The sequence below is a fragment of the Liolophura sinensis genome, chromosome 8 (genome assembly GCF_032854445.1).
Source record: "Liolophura sinensis isolate JHLJ2023 chromosome 8, CUHK_Ljap_v2, whole genome shotgun sequence".
Lineage (NCBI taxonomy): Eukaryota > Metazoa > Mollusca > Polyplacophora > Chitonida > Chitonidae > Liolophura > Liolophura sinensis.
Genome location: NC_088302.1, coordinates 12,053,965 through 12,077,955, shown reverse-complemented (window position 1 = coordinate 12,077,955; position 23,991 = coordinate 12,053,965). Strand labels below are relative to the sequence as shown.

At 36.5% G+C, this 23,991-nt stretch overlaps 1 protein-coding gene across 2 annotated transcripts in view; it reads right to left on the bottom strand.

The window, feature by feature from the left end:
• Positions 1 to 3,342: 3,342 nt before the first annotated feature.
• Positions 3,343 to 23,991, bottom strand: part of LOC135472817 (ceramide glucosyltransferase-B-like) — a 40,153-nt gene continuing 19,504 nt past the window's right edge. The window contains exons 2-12 of one of the 2 annotated variants that reach the window (XM_064752500.1): positions 20,317 to 20,617; positions 18,460 to 18,582; positions 14,125 to 14,240; positions 13,028 to 13,169; positions 12,290 to 12,392; positions 11,866 to 11,967; positions 10,726 to 10,841; positions 8,837 to 9,015; positions 7,585 to 7,671; positions 5,361 to 5,553; positions 3,343 to 3,901 (exon numbers count right to left, since the gene is read on the bottom strand). In XM_064752500.1, coding sequence (XP_064608570.1) covers positions 3,713 to 3,901; positions 5,361 to 5,553; positions 7,585 to 7,671; positions 8,837 to 9,015; positions 10,726 to 10,841; positions 11,866 to 11,967; positions 12,290 to 12,392; positions 13,028 to 13,169; positions 14,125 to 14,240; positions 18,460 to 18,534 — 1,302 coding nt within the window. In that variant the 5' untranslated portion in view covers positions 18,535 to 18,582; positions 20,317 to 20,617 and the 3' untranslated portion in view covers positions 3,343 to 3,712. The remainder of the gene's footprint in view (positions 3,902 to 5,360; positions 5,554 to 7,584; positions 7,672 to 8,836; positions 9,016 to 10,725; positions 10,842 to 11,865; positions 11,968 to 12,289; positions 12,393 to 13,027; positions 13,170 to 14,124; positions 14,241 to 18,459; positions 18,583 to 20,316; positions 20,618 to 23,991) is intronic. The other variant, XM_064752501.1, reaches the window with a different exon arrangement.

Here is a 23,991-nt window from a genome sequence, read left to right as displayed (position 1 = left end):
GAGGGAATATTTTACTATGACATTTCACTTGATATTTAGGCAATAAAAGCTTCACAGAAATAAATGTTACAAAAAGAAATGCAGGTAAAACTGAACTCAATACAGTATTAAAGAGTAAAACAGGTCACATATCACATCATTCTGAGAAATGGACAGCTGAAAAAATATTGCCTTAGGCACATGTGCTAATGTTTGAACCCAGCCACATCTAAATTTTTGGTTAATTCACAAGTACATGTACCGTACATAAGCAAACTGATCTTCCTTTCAAACATCATCCACTTTTTGTGTACTAAGTGTAAAGCATATATTATTAAAAAGATCAAGAAAATGCATACATCATAGAAGTGTTCAAGTCTTAAAAATACCTCTATCAGACAGCCAGAAATGGAGATAGTGGAACTGATAATACAATGGGGGGGTGGGTGGGGGTGGGTGGAGGAGGAAATGTAGGCAAAACACAATGATGTATAATATAAAACTTTCAAACATAAAAGTATATGTAAAAAGGACTAAATATAATAATTATTTCAGTGGTCTACTAATTCAATCAGGTCCTCAACAAAACATCAGCAGAACATAACAAAGCCTTGAAGTACCACTGATGAGTACAGTAAACATTTTTGAAAGCCAACATCAACACGTACACATTTAATTTATTACATCCAAGCAGTATTTCCCTGTGAAAACTCATGATTATCACACAAAACACAGTGTTATCATTACAATTATAATGTGAGGAAAGCACACTTAATACGACAGCAAATCACTGTTCAATCACCAGGACGGCACTGTCATAGTTTGGCTGAGCAGCTAATAAGTTACTTCCCCTCAGTGAAAATCTCTTGGGACTGGAGGTAGCATAACAATCAACGGTAGCATTTTATCATGATCGAACAAGCAGTTGATGTCATAACACGGTTGCCATATCATGGAGGGTCATGAATACAATAATACTATAAATGTCACATGATAGATATATGTGTACAGGATATATGTGGATGCATACATATTTATATGTATTCATATCTCCATGTACAAACATAAAGTCGACAATACATCTTTAGGTGTTGTTACAATATGAGAGTCCATCTAATCTATTCAGAGGAAATCACAATATTTCCTTGTTTTCCCAAGTTTACTGGCAGGTATTAAAATTGGTGTCAATAAGCTCTGTGTACTTGTGATGCCTGAGGTAGAGTATAACCAGCTGAAGACACTTCTGAAGTCTGTGCACATACACGTGTATCTACAGATTTAAACTAAGGCCTCTAAGTGACTGTGAATGATCTGAATGGTTTGAAAGGTCTGAAGTCAATGTACATGTAAATCCTAAATGGTAACTGAACAATTATCCCACCACAGATATTACCTGCCACAGACCAGTAGAATGCACGGCTAAACCGTCAAGTCCCCACATCAACAAATATGCATGTGCTGTAGAAATAAACTACTGTAATTCTCCAACCTTTTCGCATCATTGCAAGGTATACTCCAGTTGCAATATACTCCAGTATATTCTGAAGGCGCTATTCCATGACTGATAACTTTATACTTTTTGTGAAGTCCTGAAGCTGGTCAAACCGACCAATGTAGTTTTGCCTCCAAAATTAAATCAAAAATGTACATAAACTGCACTGAAATTTGCTCTTTCACATGCGAAAAGGTTTGTGAATAAGAGTACACTGGATTATAACTCAGAAAAGCTGCTTATGTGGGCTTACAAAATTCTCACAAACTTGATATTTAATAATCACAAACTGTAATATTGCTTCAAGCTTTAGCAGCATTGTTTAGTAAAGCTCGCAAACAAAAAATGGATTTCCTGTAGAGTTGCTCTACCAAACAATATCGGCCAACCTTGTTAAACACTTGCACAACAACAACAACACTACGTTTTACCAGGAAGTCAAAAAGCACAACAAGTGAGTTCAACTTTAAATAATAAACTGCAAAAAAACAATTTTTTAAAAGTTCTATCAAGAAAGACTTAACTGTGCTAGAGAAAATAAAATGGGTTTTTCAGTTTGCAATTGTCAGCGCTAACATGAAAGCATACACGCACTCACAGTAATTGATCAACAATAAACACATTCATCTTGATCTCCAGAAAACTACATAGCAGCTTATTTGAACAAGCGATTGTTTTGGTGGTATAGAGAACAAGTAGGAACCCCTTTGACAATGACATGGTGATGTACTACACAATTCACAATGTGCAGTTGTGCTACCATTTGGTAATAATAAGTTATTATACAGTACATGCACATATACTCTATCAAAAAATGGTGAAGAGATCTGGAGAATGAATTTGCTGTTTTAAATGTCACTTGCATTCATATAACAGTACACTGAAACTCAAAATTGACACCTGTATTGGCCTTCAAATCATAATTATAACACCTGCACGATTTTGATTTGATTTAATTGGTGTTTAATGCTATACAGACAAAATGATTTTTTTATTTCTTTATTATTTTATTTTTCACTTCTACCATGGCCATAGTATTATGACTGGAGGAAAATGGACTACCAGGGGTAAAACGACCAACCAATGCCCCTGCAGGCAGTGAAAGCAGGTGAACTTACAAATTCCAAGTCTACAGGTCGGTTTTGAACCGGCATCTCGGCTAGTGAAACACATTTAACCAATAGACGGCTTGCAACTAACACCTGCTTGAATATTAAACGATTATACTCCGTCTACAAATGACACCATATGCATGTATGTATACTGTTCACTATAGACATCATAGTGTTGTCAATCTCACAGCGGTGTGGTCTGATCTGTCAAATAATAACAATTCAAGAACTATCTTTGTGAGATTTTTGAAATTTGTTTTAACTGACACTTAATTTTTAAAATCACGCAACCAGTTGTACCTGTTTACAAGCTCAGCAAGAAATCTCTCATTATTTAGAAGAAAAAAAATCTTGCAAACTGACATTTGTACAAAAGGGACAATTCAAAAACCTTTACAACAGGGGAAGGTTGTAACTATGAATGCTGCCTCTTTGGGTACACATATTTACTGAAAAGGGTAGACGTTGTTATACTATTGCTCCAAACAACCTATCGTTTGAATCCCACACCTGTTTCAAATCTCTGAAACTATTCTTAAACACGCTGAGATCATCCACCAATAAAACCACTCTCTGAGAACATCATGATGAAGGTAAAATTTAAGTAAGGCTTGATGTACTCTGGCAAGTCATATCTTTCCACTCCAGTCCAGCCTTTCCCTCTTAGCAGCAACCCATGTATTCAGCCTTTGTTGTCCCTGTTCACATTAAACAGCCACATTTGATTGAATGCATGGCAGAGATGGTATAAAGTCTCCCTGAGAAGAGAAACATGTCTTCCTCTTGCAAGAAATCCATGACGAAAATGTAATCATCAGGCAACTTGGTGAATGTGTGTGTATCCAACATTTCGGCAAGTCTCTGGCCTGGACCAAGAGATGATGAGAACCAATGTCTGTACAAGGCATCGTGGATTCCAGGCAGGGCAGCCTCTCTTTCACAACCTCTTCACCACAAAGCTATTGTCAGCCCTCTTTCCTTAAAACATAAAATCTTCCATGTGTTTGTTTAAAGTAACCTTTCAAAACAGACTTTATCCACGTGTACTCTCTGCCATCCATAGGTGGTCTGCAATTTTGCCTTGTGAGTTTGGCAGGAAGCATGTCCCACCCTAATTCTCAAATCACTGTTACAAAGGTATACTGCCTTTCTCTCTCGCGATTTCCGTGTGGCCCCCCAAAGTGACCTTGTACGTTCTCTTGCCCCATTTTATCCTACGAGGGTTCATCAAGGCCTCAAAGTACACGTAGTAATTGATGAGCTCTCGTGTAATCCAGGCCAATAAAAACTGTAGCTTTGAGAATGGTACAGATCCGCCCTACAAATGAGAAAATATCATATTTATTTATCTAACTGCAGTAATCAGTCTGTGTGTCAAAAGAATAGCAAGTGTAAATGGTGTTTACTTTGACTCCTAAGTCTGTATACTGGGAGTAAACTACATTACCGTAATGTTTTAACCTTTTCGCACATTTGCAAAGTATTCAAACAAATTCTGAGGCATTTTTCTGTGTAGACAAATAAAATTATACTTTTTGCGGAGCCCTGGAATTGACCGATCCAACCAATGTAGTTTTGTCTCCAAAATCACACTAAATGTGTGTATTAATTGCACTAAAAATTGCTCTTTCATATGTGAAAAGGTTGAGGAATTAGGGTAATACAGTTTAGCTGGCAGATAATTCCATCACTTAAGCCACCCGTGATTTCACATACATAATGTACAAACTTTTGTTGTACCACCAAACATGCTTTAAAGCCAACAAAATCATTAGTTCAACACTCCATGGAACAACATGCATTATAAACATGCATTCTACAAGTAGTACTTTTTATGTCCCCACCTGCTTGTGCATCAGAACAAATAGCTATGTGTAATTAATAAACAGAACAGAAACAACTATATTCTGTAAGAATTAAAGGGGATGGCATCAGACCGGACCTTGATCTCTAACTTGTCACAGTGAAGCCATATATCAAAATTTAATTCAATACAATCAACCGATCTGACAAAATAGTCTGGAAAACTGTTTCACAATGGACTTACTGACTGACACAATAACAGAAGTGGAGTACCAGAAGAGGAACTAATAACATTACATATCATTAATGAATCATCATACAGACAACTGAAAACTATGCGCAAAAATAATTTCATTTGTTTTTTCAGTTTTTTTTAAGAGTGATGAAAGGCATTCAAATATTCGAATACTATGGTGGGCTTTATGGACAATACTGATGGTGTCTAGGAACTCTGACGTCATATCACCTTTTTTTCCTGATTTTCACCAGAATAAAGAATTTTGGGGAACATTATTTTAGTCATCATTTACTAATACGTAAAAAAAAAATCCAACATTCAGTGTTGTTATTAGAGTTGCATAAACTTCCCGTGACGTCAGAGCTCCTAACCTCTGAATGTATGGTCTGTAAAGCACACCACAGAATTCAAATGTTTGAGGGCAATTAACTCTTTTCACAAAAATCTAAACAAAAAAAATAAATGAAAGTATATTGAAGTATAGTTTTGAATGGTCTATTTAGTGGTGCCTACTTCAATTCTAAGAGATCTTTTCCTTTATGGATGGAGTCTGGTGTAAATCAACGGCCTTTCACAAGTTATACTGGCAGGTTTTCCCATGTTTGACATATGTTATACTGATGGGAGGCTAGGGGTCTCATACAAACTTTACATCTACACAAAACCACACCACTGACTGCTTATTGCCACTCAGGCTCATGAATTTAGTGGTCTGTTTTATTGGCAATGCACTTACCTGGGCATTACACAAATGAAGGTAATCTAAGACAATCCAACCACAAACATGCCCAGCGAAGAAGTAGTATGGATTAATGCCGAAGAAATGATAAGCACAGAGGGCGCCTATGACAGCGCTTGGGAAGCACTCTGCCAAGGGTTCCATCACTCCACTGACGAATGTTATCATGTTCAACCGTAGTCTCAGCCACCTGCATGGAATCAACAAGAGCAACCTTCAGTCAGAGTTCTCAAAATGGCCAAAAACTTATGTAAACAAACATACTTTTTGTTTATTTTGAGGGGAGGGGTTTGCTACAATGATATCATGAATGAATAACATAGATAACAATGGTGCTCTAACTTTAAGCAAATTTAGCAGCAGAACTATAGATTAGTGATAACATGTCACAGGTCATATGAAAATGATCTCACAAGAACATGATTGAGGTTTCCCTATAAAAATTTTATCATGCATATATTAATACAGATTTCCTACGTCATTGATGAGATTTTCCAATTTTGGGGTGAAATGTATTCTAAACCTGCAATTAAATAAGCGTCCAGACATGGGCACTGTATGGTACAAAAAAAGGCTGATGTTCGCCTCAAATTTGTTGACATCAGTCATTCTGTTTGGTAGAAAATGATGTGATATTCACATGTGTAACTGTCTATCCACTTGTGATCATACTTTTGTGAGCTTGTTTCAAGAAAAGAGCAATCAACTGTCAGTAGTATAATTAAAATCATTCTTGAGTATGAAATATTGTACCTGCTAATCTTTCTAACCACTAAAAATGTTTCTCAGGTGATCGGCTGTTTGCATTACCTAACCATTGTACATCCACACATCATTTTGGCTCTTAACAATTAACTAGGTCATTATGTATCAATCAGAGATGGTGTCTTAGCTTCCATTCATTATCCTTGTGGCATGCAGCATTTTATTTCTTCATGTAAAAACAAAACAGGGTCAAAACATAATTAATCCAAATACATGGATTTGACATCATAGATGACACTGTTTGTAGTTGTCCCCACATTATGCATGATTGGTCGGTCAGTCGTAAGATCTAGCTGTGTCTCATACAAGAAGGCGTTATATTGTAAAATCAATAAGAATCATAAGGAATTACCATTCTGACGAAAATATACATGTTTATTCAGTTGTAGATAAAAGTAAGGCAAGGAATCTATTGAAGCATTATTCTTATTACACTTTTCTACTATTTTATCTCTCTGCAGTCCGCATTTTTATTTATGTATGTCCAGAAACCCAGAAAAAAATTGTCCTTCACAAAACCCCAAATGCCAGGAACAAAGTCAATGGTACTGGACACGCTGCCAGGGGCCAATCAAATAGTTAGTTGCAGGCTTGGTATTCTTTCAGGTAAGAGAGAAACAAAAGTTTTTTTTTTTTTTTTATGTTTATGTTTTGTTTTAAAAAATGCAATGTAAGCCTATTAATCCCCAAACAAGAAGGGTATTAAGAACAAGTTACTAGCTTGGTCCTCCCTGGTCAGCTGCCAGTAAAATGTGGTATACTAATATAACTGGTTAACACCCATTTTGTCAGCTCTGCCAGACGTACCTTATCAATGTACCTTGGGAAATCTACTGTTCACTGGCAAGAATTCAACAAACTTTGTTACAAGATAAAACGGTCTTCCATAGTCTGTGACAAATAGATGGACGACTGGAGAACTGCCCATTCATATCACGGTACCTTTGTAAACAGTGACCGGTTTACAAGGTGACATGACCACAGTTTTCTTACAATGAGTACCTGTACTAACTTATCACTCTGCCCCCAAAATATCATCAGACAGGAATGAACAACAGTTTACATTGCTTTGACCAGAATTGCTTTAGGCTGTTAATCTTCCCTATTAGACACACTGTAATTCTTCAAACTTTTAGCATGTTTGCAAGGTGTTTATTTAAGCATATTCTGAAGGCATTATTCTGTGTTGACTGATAAACTTACACTTTCCGTGAAGCCCTGAAACTGGCCAATTCAACCACTGTAGTTTTATCTCAAAAATCAAATTTTGTCCATTAATTTTGCCCCAAGCTGCTCTTTCATATGCAAAAAGTTTGAGGAATTAGGATAGGCCATAGCTATAAAGTAGCCACACTATAAGTTTAATAGAAAACAACCATGTGAACAGGCCTTGCATATAACATAAAGATAAAAAGCTGAGCCCCACACTGAAGTGTACCCTGACTGTATCCCTTACCTGACCATCCTATCTTTGAAGCCGGTCAGTGTGAGACCAGAAACATTCTGCTGGGCGGGAAAGGCGGAGAGCACAATGCGATAACCCCTGAAACCAGATCAAAATCAAATAGCAGGTTTATCAAAATAAGGTAGAAAAACGTAGTTAAAGCTTAATTTACTTACACTTATTTCTTTACTACTCTTGAATTGGGCAATACAAAGGTCGATGCCTGAGAAGTAGTCCAGACCTCTCCTCTGTATAACACCACACAGAGCAGGAGGGCATGTTGCTCAGACAATCAACTGATTTATTTACTTCCCCTTTGTCTTATGCTATACTTAAGAATTTTGCACATGCATACATGATGATGCTCAGTTTTATTCGGGGAGGAAGCCTGAGGGCCTGGTGAAAATCTCGACCCATGAAAAATCACTTGTTAAAGTTCGAACTACACAAATGATCAGATAAGTGTCATTAACCCCGGTTGTCACGAAGGCTCACAAACTGTGACAGTGAGGAAATCCACATCCGCAAATTGTGACAGTGGTGAAACCCCAAACTGTGATAGCAAGGAAATCCACAAACTGTGACAGTGATGAAACCGCAAAATGTGACAGGGAGGAAATCCACAAACTGTGACAGCAGGAAAATCCACAAACTGTGACAGCGGGGAAATCCACAAACTATGACAGCAGGGAAATCCACGAACTGTGACAGCAGTGAAATCCACAAACTCTTTATCCCAGACCAGGATTGAACCTGCATTAATGTGTACTTGCAACTGACAGCATCACTGCCTAGTGGCTTATCATCAGCCTCATACTACAGAGATCTACACCTACATCTGGGGTCAATTCCACAAACAATTCTCACTTAAGTCAAAATGTAAAACCTTGCCACAAGGCTTTTTTTTTTTTTGGAAATGGAACTTCAAATGTTGACATATTTGTCTTAAGATATTAATGATGAAGTGGTCAAACTTTTCATTCCCAGGACCCAAAAATATGCTGTAAAGTTTTGACTTAAGTGGAATCTTTGTGGAATCTGCCTCTGATCCATATCCGTCTTATCTTCAACTTTCAACCAATACGCCATTAGATATTGAGAGTGCCTTTCTGAACAAAACAGTAAACCTAAAACACACCCATCACAGGGACAATGTGCAATCAGCATATTATAGAGCAACAAGTATGCAACTGGATGGATCTGAAATTAGGAAATGGTTATCATGTCTAAGACAAATACATACGGAAGCAAAAGTGGTTCTTACTTAGCGTGGATAGCTTGGGACAGAAAGTAGTCCTCTGCTAAGTACCGCCCAAACCAGCTTAGACCATTTACTTCCTCTAGAACGGACTTCTTGAATATATAGGACATTCCAGTGAGTAACGGCACACCCAAAAAATTAAAACTGGTATAAAACTTTCCAACATTGCTCCCAAAATATATCTGAAACCAAAAAATATTATAAATGTGAGTATTATAAATAGGCTACTTCATATGTTCATCTGTTTAAGAACACACGGACAACATTCATGAAAAACTACACAAAGCATATAATTCTAGCATGCAGGGCAATCAGGTTCAGCACCTTTGTTTGGGGACTGAAACAGTGTCCACATATATATCTTGAGTTGAAATTTTATGTTTACTCACTAGAGTCCCATCTTAAGTGCAAGTGAAGTGCTATAACATGTCCAAGGCATTGATGCATATCTGTCAGCATTACCTTTACAGGAGGAGCGAATTGCTTATTATTATTCTAATAAGTTATTTAAAGGACAATACAGCACCTGGCAAGGACATATTTCAATCAAAATCAGGATACTCAAGCTTTCTAAAAAGTATCATACTTCATTTTTTTAATGAGATTTCAACAAATGACATGTAGAACAAAATGGCAATGCTGCACAAATGGCTGGTGTGAGTCGAGGCAGCTATCTTGAGAATTTTATCCAATCAAACACACTGCTATACGATTGCATGGATTAAGCTGTGACATAGCCTTTGCACATTCACTCCATGAAGTGACATATGATAACACACAATTACTGCATAAGACATCATATTGAGATCGCTTACAACGATTTAGTTATGTGTAGCCGGAGAGCCTTTTCGCAAAGTGTTGTGGGAAAACCTGAAGTAAAATCAGCTGATTTACAAGCCTTGTAATATTCAACAATGGTATCACAAATTAGGTCAGACAGCAGCATACCGTCTCGGCTAAAACCGCATTCATCTCCCCAAATGCACTTTTGTCATTCATTTTAGCGTTTAGTCAGCAGTTTACAAATGTTAGATATCAGAGTCAATGTCAAATTCTATAGGAATGCTGAAGGTTTATGGCAATGAGAAGACGACATCTCACCCCATAATGCTTAAAATCAATTAAATCTCATGATTTAATATTTTTTTCTCTGAATTTAATACAGCTGAATAACTTAAAGTTTGCTACTTCATATTTCTCACGTACAAGGGATGTTTTTTACTCTGTTTTCTTTTATAAAATTTATACAGTTACATTACTGTAGGCGTTTTCCCTGACAACCACCCTTACCAGGTCAGCACTGCTCTCATCTTAGAAGCCACAGTACAAAACTGAATCATAAAATCCAGCGAGAGTCAAATGCCTAGATCAGCCTCAGTGGTGCTCAGATTTATTTCCATTTGTTTCAGAACTGAGAATGAATCTATTTGTACAGCAATCCTATTGTAATTTTGTAATTTAATGGAGGTCAAAATCACCAGTACAACCCCTTTGGAGACTACAAACTGAACAAGGAATACTCTGTGACTTCACCCTGATCTCGATAATGAAGGTGAAGCTGTGTCAAGACGAAATTTCATTAAACTTTTCAGTGGCCATACACATTAGTCGGGTGCTGTCTTTCACTTTAGACACAGCAGAAATAGTCAATGCTGAACTTCTTGAAACTAGATTGGCTAACCTCGGGTCTCATCTCACATTGGCTTGTTTATCTTCAGTCATAATATAAAACAATCTAGCATTATAAAGATAAAGATTTTTTATGCATGGGTGACAGAAAGGACTGATGCTGTTTATGTGGCTATAAAGTGTTTTTTTTTTTTGGTGGACATACATATATAACTACATGTATGTGCATGTTTATATTATCACAAAGCTTTACTATTTCTCACCTTTTCTACGCTTGCTGCTAGACCCTTCTGGTCGGTTGTAAAAGGTAACTGATGTACCAGACCTACATTGGGCTTCATCAATTTCGTGGCCATATCATAAAGACTTTCTGTACTAGCTGAAACACAAAATTTGGGTATGTGTAGTTATCTGCAGTTTTTACTAACAGCCAACACTTCTTTTTTTACTACACCAAAACTGTACATTTGTGTCTTTTTTTTTTATGAGTGTTTTACGCCACACTGGAGACAATATGACTTACGTACCAGCAGTCAGGTTAATGGGTTGAGGAAGCAGGACTAAGTGTTTAAGTAAACCATCATGCCTCACCAGGTACATGACAGGTCTCCTGACTATAGAAGGCCACAACAGAATAAGCAAGACCAGGATTTGAACCTGCAATCTGCAATCTAGTTTATATTGCCAGAAAGGCTGTGAACAAGCTTGATGCTAGATTCCAAGATGCCGCACCATCAACCACACATGTAAGATCAATAGTCTCCATTCACACGTACCGCATTGTGTTACACCTCAAATTTAGGGGTTTTTTTCTTTTTTGCTTGATTTCAATTAATTCATCCACCTAAATCAGCAATTTAAGAGCTCTATTGTGAAGTTTCATTAATTTCTTATCAGAAAAACCTAAGTGTTCTGTGGTCAGAATATTACTGTGCTTACCTTAGACAAAGAGAATTCGTGTGATTGAAGTATCATTTTAAAGACTTGACATGTTACACTTCCAAAGGTGTATTTTTACTAATCACAGTAAATACAAATACATATAACAACAGCATCCATAACTACAACCAAAGGTTTACTGATTATGAGCCACTGCACACTGTCAGATTGTTACCACCCAGTGATACACATGTACAGATGAAAAGTATTTAATCTTCTAATAATTAGCCAGTCTTGAACTACCCTAATTCCTAAACCTTTTTGCATGTAAGAGCAACTTTCAGTGCAATTTTTGCACATTTGTAATTTGATTTTGCAGACAAAACTACATTGGTTAGATTGGTCAGATTCAGGGCTTCACAAAAAGTATACTTTTCACAGGCTACAAAGAAGAATACCTTCAGAATATGTTTGAATAAACACCTTGCAAACATTCAAAAACATTTAAGAATTACAGTACCTACCTTTTATTCGACTAGTGCTGATCCATATAAAATCATATTTGGCATTGTCATAGCCAGGTGCCATGTTGTGCACCATAGGGTTGATAATTCCATCTTTTCCTCCTGTAATTTGACAAAAATTTGAGACATATTGACAGGAACAAGTATAACAGCTTCTTTCAGGTTTGAATGACAAAATTACTACACATGTGAAAAAAAAAAAAAAAAAAGTTTATCAAACTTGATCCTTATGGCCATGTTTTTTCTTTTTAGTTACAATTTTTAGCACACTATTTTCATATTAACCACGAGACATATAAAAGCTTATTGTTTGGTCAGCAAGTATTGAAGTTATAATTATAAATAATAAGGTCTTAACGAAAATCAGTAAAAACAACAGAAAATGACTCATCTCTTGATGTTCTCATCACTACTGCACACTTACCTATGAAAAGCCGAGTATCAACTTTTGGATACTTTTCCTTCATTTTGTTATATAAATTAATGGCTGGGTCCTGGTCATCTTGTACACAGATCAACAATTCAAACTGAAAACGCAAAACATACAGAGCCATCAGAAAACACGACATCTTAATTCTGAATTTCCCAAAGAGGTGAAAAAATTACTGTAGGTTAAACAAGTACTACAATGCTAGTATTCCATGAGTAAGGTGCTGCCAGCCATGTTTCCTACATGCAGGGGTCAAAATGTTCTGTATTTTGAGCTCTTCAAAGTAATAACCTCAACAAAAAGTGCAAACATCCAGGGTAATGTAAAGGTGTCAAATGCATTAGATTTTATTTACATCAAGGTAAAACAACATGGAAGTGGATAAAAAATAAACAATCATTTTAATATGATGCTGAATCAAATGTACAAACCTTAGGATATTCCAAGATAAAATGGCGAATCAACTGTACAAACCTTAGGATATTCCAAGATAAAATGGCGAATCAACTGTACAAACCTTAGGATATTCCAAGATAAAATGGTGAATCAAATGTACAAACCTTAAGATATTCTTAGGTAAAATGGTGTATCAAACGTACAAACCTTAGGATATTCCAAGGTAAAATGGTGAATCAAATGTACAAACCTTAGGATATTCCAAGGTAAAATGGTGAATCAAATGTACAAACCATAGGATATTCCAAGGTAATATGGTGAATCAAACGTACAAACCTTAGGATATTCCAAGGTAAAATGGCTCTCCAAATTAACCTCCAAAAGCGAATCAACGCCCATCAGTGGTTTGACAATAGACACCCCGGGCACTTCCTCCACCATAAGTTTGGGGTCAACTCGTCGGTACAGGTAGAAATGGCTACAATTATAAACAATAATATGCAGGTTATGATTGATCAATGTAAACAGTGACCTCATATCGAGGAAAAACATTCCAAAAAATCATGCTCATGGCATTACCACCACAGGTCAACTATAATTTCATGGAAATTTTTGCTAACTAATCACCCTGCTGTGCTAAATTGGCAAAATGTAATGCACCTTGCAGCAAATCACCAATATAACAAACTAAATAGCCCTCCTGTACTGTAAAAAGTTACTACAGCAGAATGATTACTCCATGAAAAGTTCAATGGAACTGTAGATGAATTTATGTATCGGACATTTCAAGGGTCTTTCGTAAAACAAGAAAAAGTCCATCATTTCAACATACATGTCATACTCCTTACGGAGCATGCACCGCTCGTTATGTTCACTTCACATCACTGCCTCCACTGAAACATTTTGTAAAGAAATCTTGAACAACGCAAAGGTCACTGGAGTCAAGGTGATGAGGAAGGAAGTGATGTCCGAAAACACATAAACTCTGTCACAACCTTTGTTTCTAATAATACCTCAAACACACGAATTCTCTTTATCTAAAGTAAGCACAATAATATTCTGACCACAAGCTGAAATGATTTTATTGATGAATGTTGATTAGGCAGTTCCGCACAAGGACACCATTGGCGAGGTTATTCATGTCTAAACAATTATATATGCGTCGCACAGGATCCGAAAGTCAAGCTTCTCTGGTGATGGCAGTGATGTAATGTGAGCTTAGAGAGTGGCATACGGGCGGCAAGGAGTATGCACACACATAAGAACTTAAGCCAATATCAAACAGCTGTTTTTGTATTTTGGAATAAGAAGTCGATGAATTTATCTGAATATACACGTACATGTAGCTAAATTTCTTAACAAAATGATTCAATGATTCAAGAGACTTAAAGAATATGGTCTTTAATAAAACAGAATAAACTTGAGATCCTCACCTGCCAATGAGGGAAAGGAGGCTTAAGAAAGCCATAAATAGGTAGAATACCATGCCACATACTCCCAAGAAGAATATCACATAGTTGTATGTTTGTTCATCCATTATATACATTTTCTGAAAAACAAAAACATTTAATAATGCATCATTGACAAATGCAAGAGACTCCTAACAAATTATCTTAACACATCTAAATTCGTTTCAGAAGCACTTGAGGAGTCACACCAAAACATTGGTACAACTTCTGAAATGTAGACACCAGGCCACAGGATCATGAAGCAATCTTCGATTAAAGTCAAAATTTCAATCATTAAGCTTAGTATTTTCCTTTCCATTTTTTTGGCCCAAATTTGTTTTACAATAGCCAGTATTTATGTTGTCGACATTGTTACATAAAAAATAACAATTCTACAGTGATTTGAAATTTTCAAATCGTTTCATGATCCCGGAGCCTGCAACTCATAACAAAAATTACTAGAAACCTTAGGTAGTCTGTTGATTAAAGCTGTAAGAGAATAACATCTGCTAAAGAAAGAAGTTGAGCAAGCCAATTTACTGGTTGACATAAACAATGAAGTGCAAATTTTGTGTTGCCATTTAAAACTATCGCTTGGTAATATAAAACATGTACCTCTGTCCATAAGCACAACAATGATAATATAATACATCTGTCAAAAGCACAACAAAGTGCAAGCAAATACCCACACAAGGTCAAGGTACCTTTACTACACGTAAATGACAAAAAAATTCCATCCACAATGACAAAGTTGTTGATGTTGGCCGATTCTCAGTGTGAAGTTTTGTATGAGGTCCCAGTATAAGGTTTGCTTCAAAGGTAGGATAAATTCTTACAGGAAACATGTCAGTTTCAGCACCAAAAGTTATGTTTCATGACATTTATTTGCCTCTAAAACTGGACTTTTCGAAGGTGAAATTTTTAATTATTTACCTTACTTCAGTCTTGTCTGTACTACTCCTAAGAAGTCAACAGCCATTACTGACCTTCAGGGTCACCATACTATTAGCACAAAGTGATCAAAACAGGGTGAATGTTGACATCCCTACTCTAAACATGGCTAACATGTAGACCCATACAACTAGCGGCCAGGGCAGACATTTCATACTCTCTCAGCATATTGTCCACGTTCATAAGTATTCTGGTTTAAATTATCACTGTTTATAAACTCTCTGTCTAAACTCAAACTGTACACATGCATGTAAAAAGAGTCTAAAAAGCCAACCTACATTTTATATAACTCCACAGTTTACTTGAGTACAGATCACAGCGATGCATGCTTGTAACCATGTTCATGAAATCATCATAAAGATAAGATTACACAGCCAGACTGGCAGAAAAACTCAAGCACCGCATACAAATAGTCTTAGTACAAGTTCATTCATGCAGTCACAGCACGAGTTGCAATTATTTTTTTTTATCTGATTGGTGTTTTACAATGTATGCTCAAGAATATTTCCCTTATAAGATGGCGGCTGTCATTATGCTGAGAGGTAACCAGGCAGCAGGATTTGTAAAACCATCTTCAAACACTTATTCAACTTGCATCCCATGTCATGGAAATAAAATAAATATAATAAAAATAAAAACAACATCCAAATTCAAATTATGAATTAGCGGGGACATATCTATAAGTGGACTATATCCCTGAACTATGGAAATACAAAGTAGCACTGCCAAATTGAACAGTTTGCTTCCACCTGTAATCTCTTTGCAAAAATACAAGAATAAGCGCAATAACAGTATGTCATGCATAGCATTATAGGCACATGGTTTGCTCTTGTCCCACCTATATCCCATGCTATATCTGTGAACACTGGATTAAATTAAATGTGATAAACCTTTTATCCAATGCCCCGCGCATTCATTTTTTTCTAATTTGATCCCAGGACAGACCAGGAAGGGGTTTCAAAGTGGTATTTCAAGTGCACATCAACATGGAAAATACATACACTGTTCTTGGCTTCCGAAAAAAAAAATAAAAATAACAAATTCATTCTTAGAGAAAGAAGTCTCAAAAGGCCGCTGATCTTCAAGTCGGACAACAAATAAGAATTTTACACTGTACAAATACCCTTTACATTTGTAAATATACATGTCATTATATTTAATAACTTTGCCCTTCATCAAAACAAATACTAGTATGATATAAATGTATGTTAGTCACCAGCCTGTATTTACACTGTAGTGTATGTTATTCCTGAGAATAACTCCTTGCTCCTTATGCTCATCTTCTCATCAAGTAATGACAAAAATATAAAATAACATTTTTGTGTTATCTTGGAAATCTTACAAACGTTCCCATCACCCATTCTTAATGAAATAATGAAAACTTAATTTTTCGTAACCTTTTGCGTAAATAATATGGGCTTCTGGCGTTTTACCCTGCATATAAACACTATCATTATCAAAACTTTCACAAAATCTGAGTTACAAAGTTTTGTGAAAGTAATTTGACCCAACTTCTACTTACCTGTCGTAACAAGTTCTAGTGAAACTAGACCCTTTTACTACTGGACCATAGTTTTATTTCTCTGCTCACAATATTATGTCTACATGGTAACCAGAATTACACAACACATCCTCACCAACAAGGCATTAAAGGTATATTTACTGATGGGGTCACTTTTACATTTACTTAAGCTTTTAACTTGTTTACTCCACATGTAATGACATGCCATGACATGCACATAACATAATATGTCTTTACTGTAGACGCACAGTAACAACAATACATCTCACAAACAGTGGTTTAGTTCAATAATCTGTGATGAGGATTCATTACATGTACCTTAGACATGGCATAGGACTTTATTTCCAATCCAGGGGTCGAATTAGCTATTGCACCATGACTTACAAAGTGGCTACACAGGTAAATTTCGAACCCTGCTATCTACATGTACACATGCATGTCAGTATACTCATAACTCAACAAAATATGTATGTGCCAATTATTATTTTCGCAGCATTATCATCTGCTTATTACTATGATATGAGTAATATCAACTACAGTACGTGTATTTAGCCATACCATGTGCACAGTACAAGTAGTAATTACAGCCAAGATCTGCATTTACACACATACTAATGCTACAAAAAATCTTACATGTTACCTGTCTCACTGGAGACAAATCCTGCAAAAGGTATATAACACAGCTTGAGGCCTGTCAGTCTTAGCAGCTATCCACACCCCTAGAAAGACCATAGAGTTTGACAGATCAGTTAAACTGAGAATAAATCCCCAGAGTTTCTACAGTACATGTATGTATCCAGTCAAATGAGTTGTCTGGACTTTGTACTTGTAATCAGTACACCTGCATGTACATTGTCAGGGTTGACACTGAAACTTGATAGGACAGCATACACGGTCACATGCATTTTGATACCTTTTAAGGTGCCCAAATTACAGCAAAACACTACAAAAATCGCGAATAAAAAGTTACGAGAATATTACCAGAAAAATTTAACTTCAGTTTGTGAAAAAGTCACAGCAATCATATGCACTCATAATGCAAAGACACATCAGTAATTTTGCCTGTTATCATTTGGTACATATGACTTCAGGTTTCTTAATCTCTGAAAATATTTTAGTTCATATTAGTCTACCACACATAAAAGGTTGCCCTAATTAAAAAGCAGTATTAGACCCGGCAGATGCATGTGAATGTCACACATTTAGAAAAGGACACAAACGCTAAACGCTAAGCAAAGACAGTAGTTCAGGCCCAGCAAATGATATTCTATGTACAAAGGCATCAGTATCACATTCACCGTGACCATGTTCACATGCATACATGTTTCAGTATATAATAGCTGATACAATTAAGCGACTAATGAATTCACATTTAAGATGTTTAATTTATGTTTTGTTTTACACATAACTGTACGCTGCAGAAAGAAATGCAGAAATCAAAATATTCCACAAAATACATGCTGTACAGACATGTTATACAAGTAAAACAATCTCAATAAATACCACTACAAAAGCATTCCCCATGATTTCTACAAGTATTTTCACATAGATATGCCCATGGTTTTACATCTAACACTGAACATGCTGTACATTTATCTCCTTAAAGGAGAGGGGAGGGAATAAAATCAGTGCTTTTTATGGGCATAAATAAAAATTCATTATTGAGTACATTTTTATTAACTGCAAGGAAAAGAAATTCAAGTTTTAACATATGACTACATGCGTGTTGGCATAAAGTTCACTGAAATTCTGAAGACTAATCAATAAAATGACAATGCTGCACATCAGCAGACCAAGTACACTAGAATAAATAAGTCACTCACTAATATGAAATCATTAAAACTTACAGGATTTTGTTTTTCATGGATTTGATATAGTCCAACAGGAACTGTAACAATGTGAGTATAAATCCAGATGCACATCAATCCTAATGTGGGTGAATCCAAAGTTTCTGAACGTTTCCCACAGATCTGCAAAAGTTATTGGTATGACTGAATAAATAAGGCGTATCAACTGCTGGCTGGCGCATCCGTCTGTGACTGAACAGTATAGGTAGTTACAAACTTGAACAAAGCTTGCAGTGTACACCTATTCCTAGTCTTAAAGGTTCACTAACTATGTAATACAGCAAACCACATCAACTACAACATGAATGGAAAGCATGTACATGTGCATGGTAAGGCATGTCCTTACATGTGCAAAAAACACGGTCAGTTAGCAAAACAGGTAGAAGTGCCCAGTAGCTACACCCCCTGCACTGCTGCTAACACTACTACAATGATTAAATGTGGGAAAGAGGGGGGGGGATGTAAAATGTAACCCAGGCAAATCCAGGCATGTCTACCAATGGAACACCCCACTGCCTGCCTATAACAACTCAATGCCCATTCTTAAAGTTCCCTGGTCTGCTGACCACAATGGTCATACATGAACAATAGAGTCCTGAGTGGAACAGTAACAAAATGGATTACATACATAGAAAACCAATATGCTCACCACCTGACAGCTAGTGCTCAATACATTTCAGCTTGTTCAGATTTGGACCACTATTATAGTTGTAAAGACAAAAATGCCAACTACAGGTTACCAAACTATTACATGTCCTTGTGCTATATCATATAACTGGATAACACACATACATGTACCTATGCTCAAAACATCATCACTAATCTTGTAAAACTGCACAACACACAGCATTAAAAAATCCCCATAACAATGCAGTGTGCATAGGCCATGAATAAGAAACATACTGGTTGGGCATAACAAGATCAACTCTCCATAAAAGGGCTCTATCCTTTAACATTTTGTAAGGATTTTTAGAGAATTCTTGTCAAAATTAACTGGCTGTACAAAAGTGCAATAATGGTTTGTTTTCATTGAGTTATCTCTGCCTGTGCCACTTTTTGCCCACCTACATATATTAAGTTCAATGCACTATCATGCTCTGATTACGCCTCAACTAGGTCAGAGGTAACCAGAATGTAATACCTGGTATATTTACAGGGTACCTGTTCAAAAGCCATTATTTCTCAATCTAGTGCCACCTAATGGATGCTACCTCGGCAACCAATACTTTGAAACATTTGCCGAGAGCCAGGGGGAGAGGGGGTGTGGTGTAAACAAATAACTTGAAGAGTTTTATGAAGCTTGCATCTTCAGTGACACAAACAAATCATTTTAGTGTCATTTTCATGATAGTTGTATGCATAAATACCACAAAAACAGTGCTTTAGAGGTTGAAACAGTTGCGGATTTACGATACTCTATCTCTGCAAACTTTTCTACTTTAATTCAGCTGTCCAATTTACGCTTACATGCGACTGTTTATCAGACATTGGTGGCAATATATACAATATATGGCAAAAATACAAATCACAAAGGGAATAAGCTTTTGTTACAAGTCAACAGCTCAGTTTACATGAAAACCATATTTGGAATTTGCGTGAAATGGCTTTTAGAAGATGCATACATTATTTCAGGATGGTCTGTTCTTTTTAACATATCTTCAATTTTCCTTCTTGTAATTAAACTCATGAAACTGCACTGCCTGATGGAATGACATGTAATGTCAAAATATATGTTTTATTGAAATACACTCAAGATTGCTTTATTCAAGGTAGTTAAGACAATCTAAATGTACAACAACCTGTATAAGACAACTAAACATCACATTCCTAGCACTGGAAATGTAAAATATAACTTACCTAAACATGTAATAGGTGATCTGTGTGAAATGGCCTATAATTTGCAGATGGGTTTGGCCCCTGTCTATAGAGTTCAGAGGCAAGGGGTGAGGATGGAAAATGTTCACAGCACTAACATCACAGCTCCTGCTCTAGGTTAAAAGAATGTGATATGAAACTAGCGGAATGTGGTCCCTGATGAAACTAGGGGTCAATCTCCAAAATATATATGTTCCCAGATCAATCCAGATGATCCTCTGAGGCGATGACTTTGCCTGGTCTGCCAAGTGTCTCCTATATCATGCAATGCTCATGATGAAGCCTACAACAAAAATACAAAGTTCATTTTACAATGCTGGACAAGTATAACCTTACATGTACATAACATTACACATGGCTGCCCTGCAATAAAATGACACAGATGGATAGCAAACTGTTTGAGTTGATAAAACATTACACAGCAAGATGAGTAATGCGCTTGAAGTCCTATTGAAAGCTGCCATGTACAGGGTAAGCACTTACATTTATGTAGTCTTTCATCAGAGTCTTTCTACATGTATGTAGCTAGTCACAACAATAAATACAGGCATAAATGTACAGATCTAGGTAGACATAATCAGAACCATAAACTAATAGTGTATCAGTACACATGTATACATCCACATTTTCACATCTAACTACCAAAAAACTACATGCATGTGTACATGTTATACAGCCCATCTACATGTAACAAATTACATGTAGCATATCCACACATTGTAAATGCTCTCACAAGTACAAGCATATGGGTGGTTATACACACAGGTGTACTTTTTTGCATGGTCAACTTCAGTACATGTTTTTTTTTATCCACCAATGTTGTATGTTTTATTCCAAAGTATCACTGTAATTAGCATATTGTATTTGAATAAAATTCACAATTATAACTCTGTGGGTTCTCCAGATAAATACTTTGAGCAAGAAATGCGTTGGATTCTCAAGTTATTCTTCGCAACGAAATGTGACATTCATTGACAATGTGTTTTCGACCTCCGTTTTTTCATTGCCACGAATGCCTTACCTTGGTCTTTTATACATTCCATAGCAAATGAAATCGCGTTTTTTGGGGGTGATTAGCAAATGAAACACGTTTATCTTGTGTTTCCTTGGAAAATATCGCTTCCAGTTATTTGTTAGTCGGACGAACATTGTCCGTCTTCCGCTACATAAATCTTTGAATGTTCTATTTTGAGAAAAAAAATTAAAGTTACTTAAAAGTTAATTAAAGTTGAAATTTTTGAAGTCACTGTATTGTTTGTTGATGTTTTTAATGTGATCAGTTAAGAATGGTCTTGCTTTCCGTTGTTTTCGAGAAAAGACAATTAAAAAGAATGTACTTCGCTTTCTGTCCGAAGTTACGCCCGACACACAGGTGTGTGTAAACCCCAATAAACCGGGCTATTTACAGAAAACGTGCCGTCTACGTCATCAGTTTGGCACCTAAACGTCATTTCCACCAGCGTCTCTGTCGACAAGCAGATGACAAGATGGCTCGATGGAAGTTAAGGGAGTCTGTCAAGGTAAGTTCCGCTTTCGACTGACATTACGGGCGACACACGTAATAATGATACCATAATAACGGTCTTAGTACCCCATGTAAGATTTGTAGCGGTCCCCAACTTCAAAATTTGCCAATTTCTTGCTGTTTGCTGATGAGTTTCAAGCGTAGGTGTTGTGCAAAATGGTTCGTTTGGCTAAATTTTGAGTCAGGCGTAACGATTAGACGGACAATAGATTTGTCGGACATGACAACTTGACGGAGGGCGCTTGCGTCGGACGTAACATCCTGACGGAATTACACTGTGTTGGACAAACATTTGATGGATTTTTCGTTATGTGGGATTAACCGACCAAAAACGGATGGAAATCAACTGGCTTTGAGTGAGGACAGGTGTGATAAACAAACTGCAATAAATATAAACCTCTCTTTTAGTTTAAAAGATACTATACCATAGATTATTGGCCAAAAGTCTATCAATGCTAATCAAGCTAACTTTTCTGTATTTGTGGGGAATAGCCCAACTCAAATCAAATAAAAAAAATAAAACAAAAAACATTAAACTGGCATGTATAGTATTATATTTTGTTAAACTGATATTAAAGTTGGGGAAGTCTGTTATTCGACCAGAATGATTACCATTTTTTTTTTTTAAAATCTGTGGTATAGTACCTTCAGGTTTCATAATCCATAGAGACAACAATACTTGCAATATTTCATGACGACATGGATTATGGCATCTGCAAGTTCAGTTTACAGATGTTTATTTTAATTCTTTTCTGTTTTATATAAGATATAAGAAAAATTAAGACTGATGGAATTTATGGTATTCTGTTTTTTCAAACACTTCCTTAAACTAACTTGATTATTGTTCCCCTTTTTCCACATCTTGTCCTCTTTTTCTACACATTTGGAGACCAGTTCATGGGTTAATATGTGATTGATGGGCAGTGAATTAAAAACATAACAGTATGTGGGAAGGTCTGTCAGCAACCTGGTCGTGGGTTTCCCTGGGTGCCGCCAGATTTCCTTTCACCCTAATTCTGGCCGCAGTTGTGTAAGTGAGATATACCTGAGTACAGTGTAAGACAACAATCAAATTAATAAATATAAACATAACATAGAACTCAGACCTCACAAAATATTTTTTTAACTTATTCCTGGTGTTTTTTCCAGACACCAGGATATTCTGGTCAAGCTCCTAAAAAGACAACAAACGCCGAAAGATGCAAAGCTTACAGAGAAAAGGCAAAGCAGAGTGATAGCTATAGGACATCAGAGCAACTACGAAAAAAACTGTTCCGAAGAAACAGGACTGAGGAACAAAAAGCACACGATCGGGAACTGGCTCGACTTCGGATTTCCAAAAAACGAGCGTTAGACAAACACACTGAAACACACGCACAAGCAAAAAAATCTGTAGCAGCGCCAAGCACTAGGAAAAAGAAATTAGAACAACATCAAAAGTGGAGAGAAGCTCAACAAAAGTACAGGTGATTTTTCCTTTTTTTCTTTTACTGTTTATGAAAATTTTTAAGAGATTCTTTTCTAAATTCATGGACCTTCTAATTCAAGTGAAATACTGACTGACTGACTGTTGTTTCATTCATAATTCCTGAAAATTCCTTTCTCCTAACTGAACTTGGATCCAGAGTTGAAGTAAAATACAATTCCACATATATGTACGTGTACACTTTTAGCACACCTTTATTGCTCAAAAGATCAACCATATTTACTGAAATGTGTAAAGCTATCCTGTATTTTTTGTCAACAGAATGAACATGAGTGGCCAAAAAAAGAGGTGTGTGAGAGAGAAAGACAGGGAGAGAAAGGCGGCTTGCAGGGAACTGGCCAAGAAGTCGTCAGTTAATTACTTGATGGGCCAACCGGACACTACATACAGCACACCTAGTGCACAAAGAAAGGCAGTTAGCAGGGTGAAAAGTGCTTTTCCCACCAGTGCACCGAAATTCAGCTCTGTGCTCCATGGGCTGATTAAAAGTGCATGCCGTACACCAAGAAAAAGAAAACTCCTGCACGAGTCTGGTGTAATTTTGCCGCCCAATAAGAAGCGAAGAATTGAGTTTTTGGAATGCACAATGACCACACTTAAGGAGTATTATCAGAAATTGAAGGAATCAAGGAAATCCAAAGACACA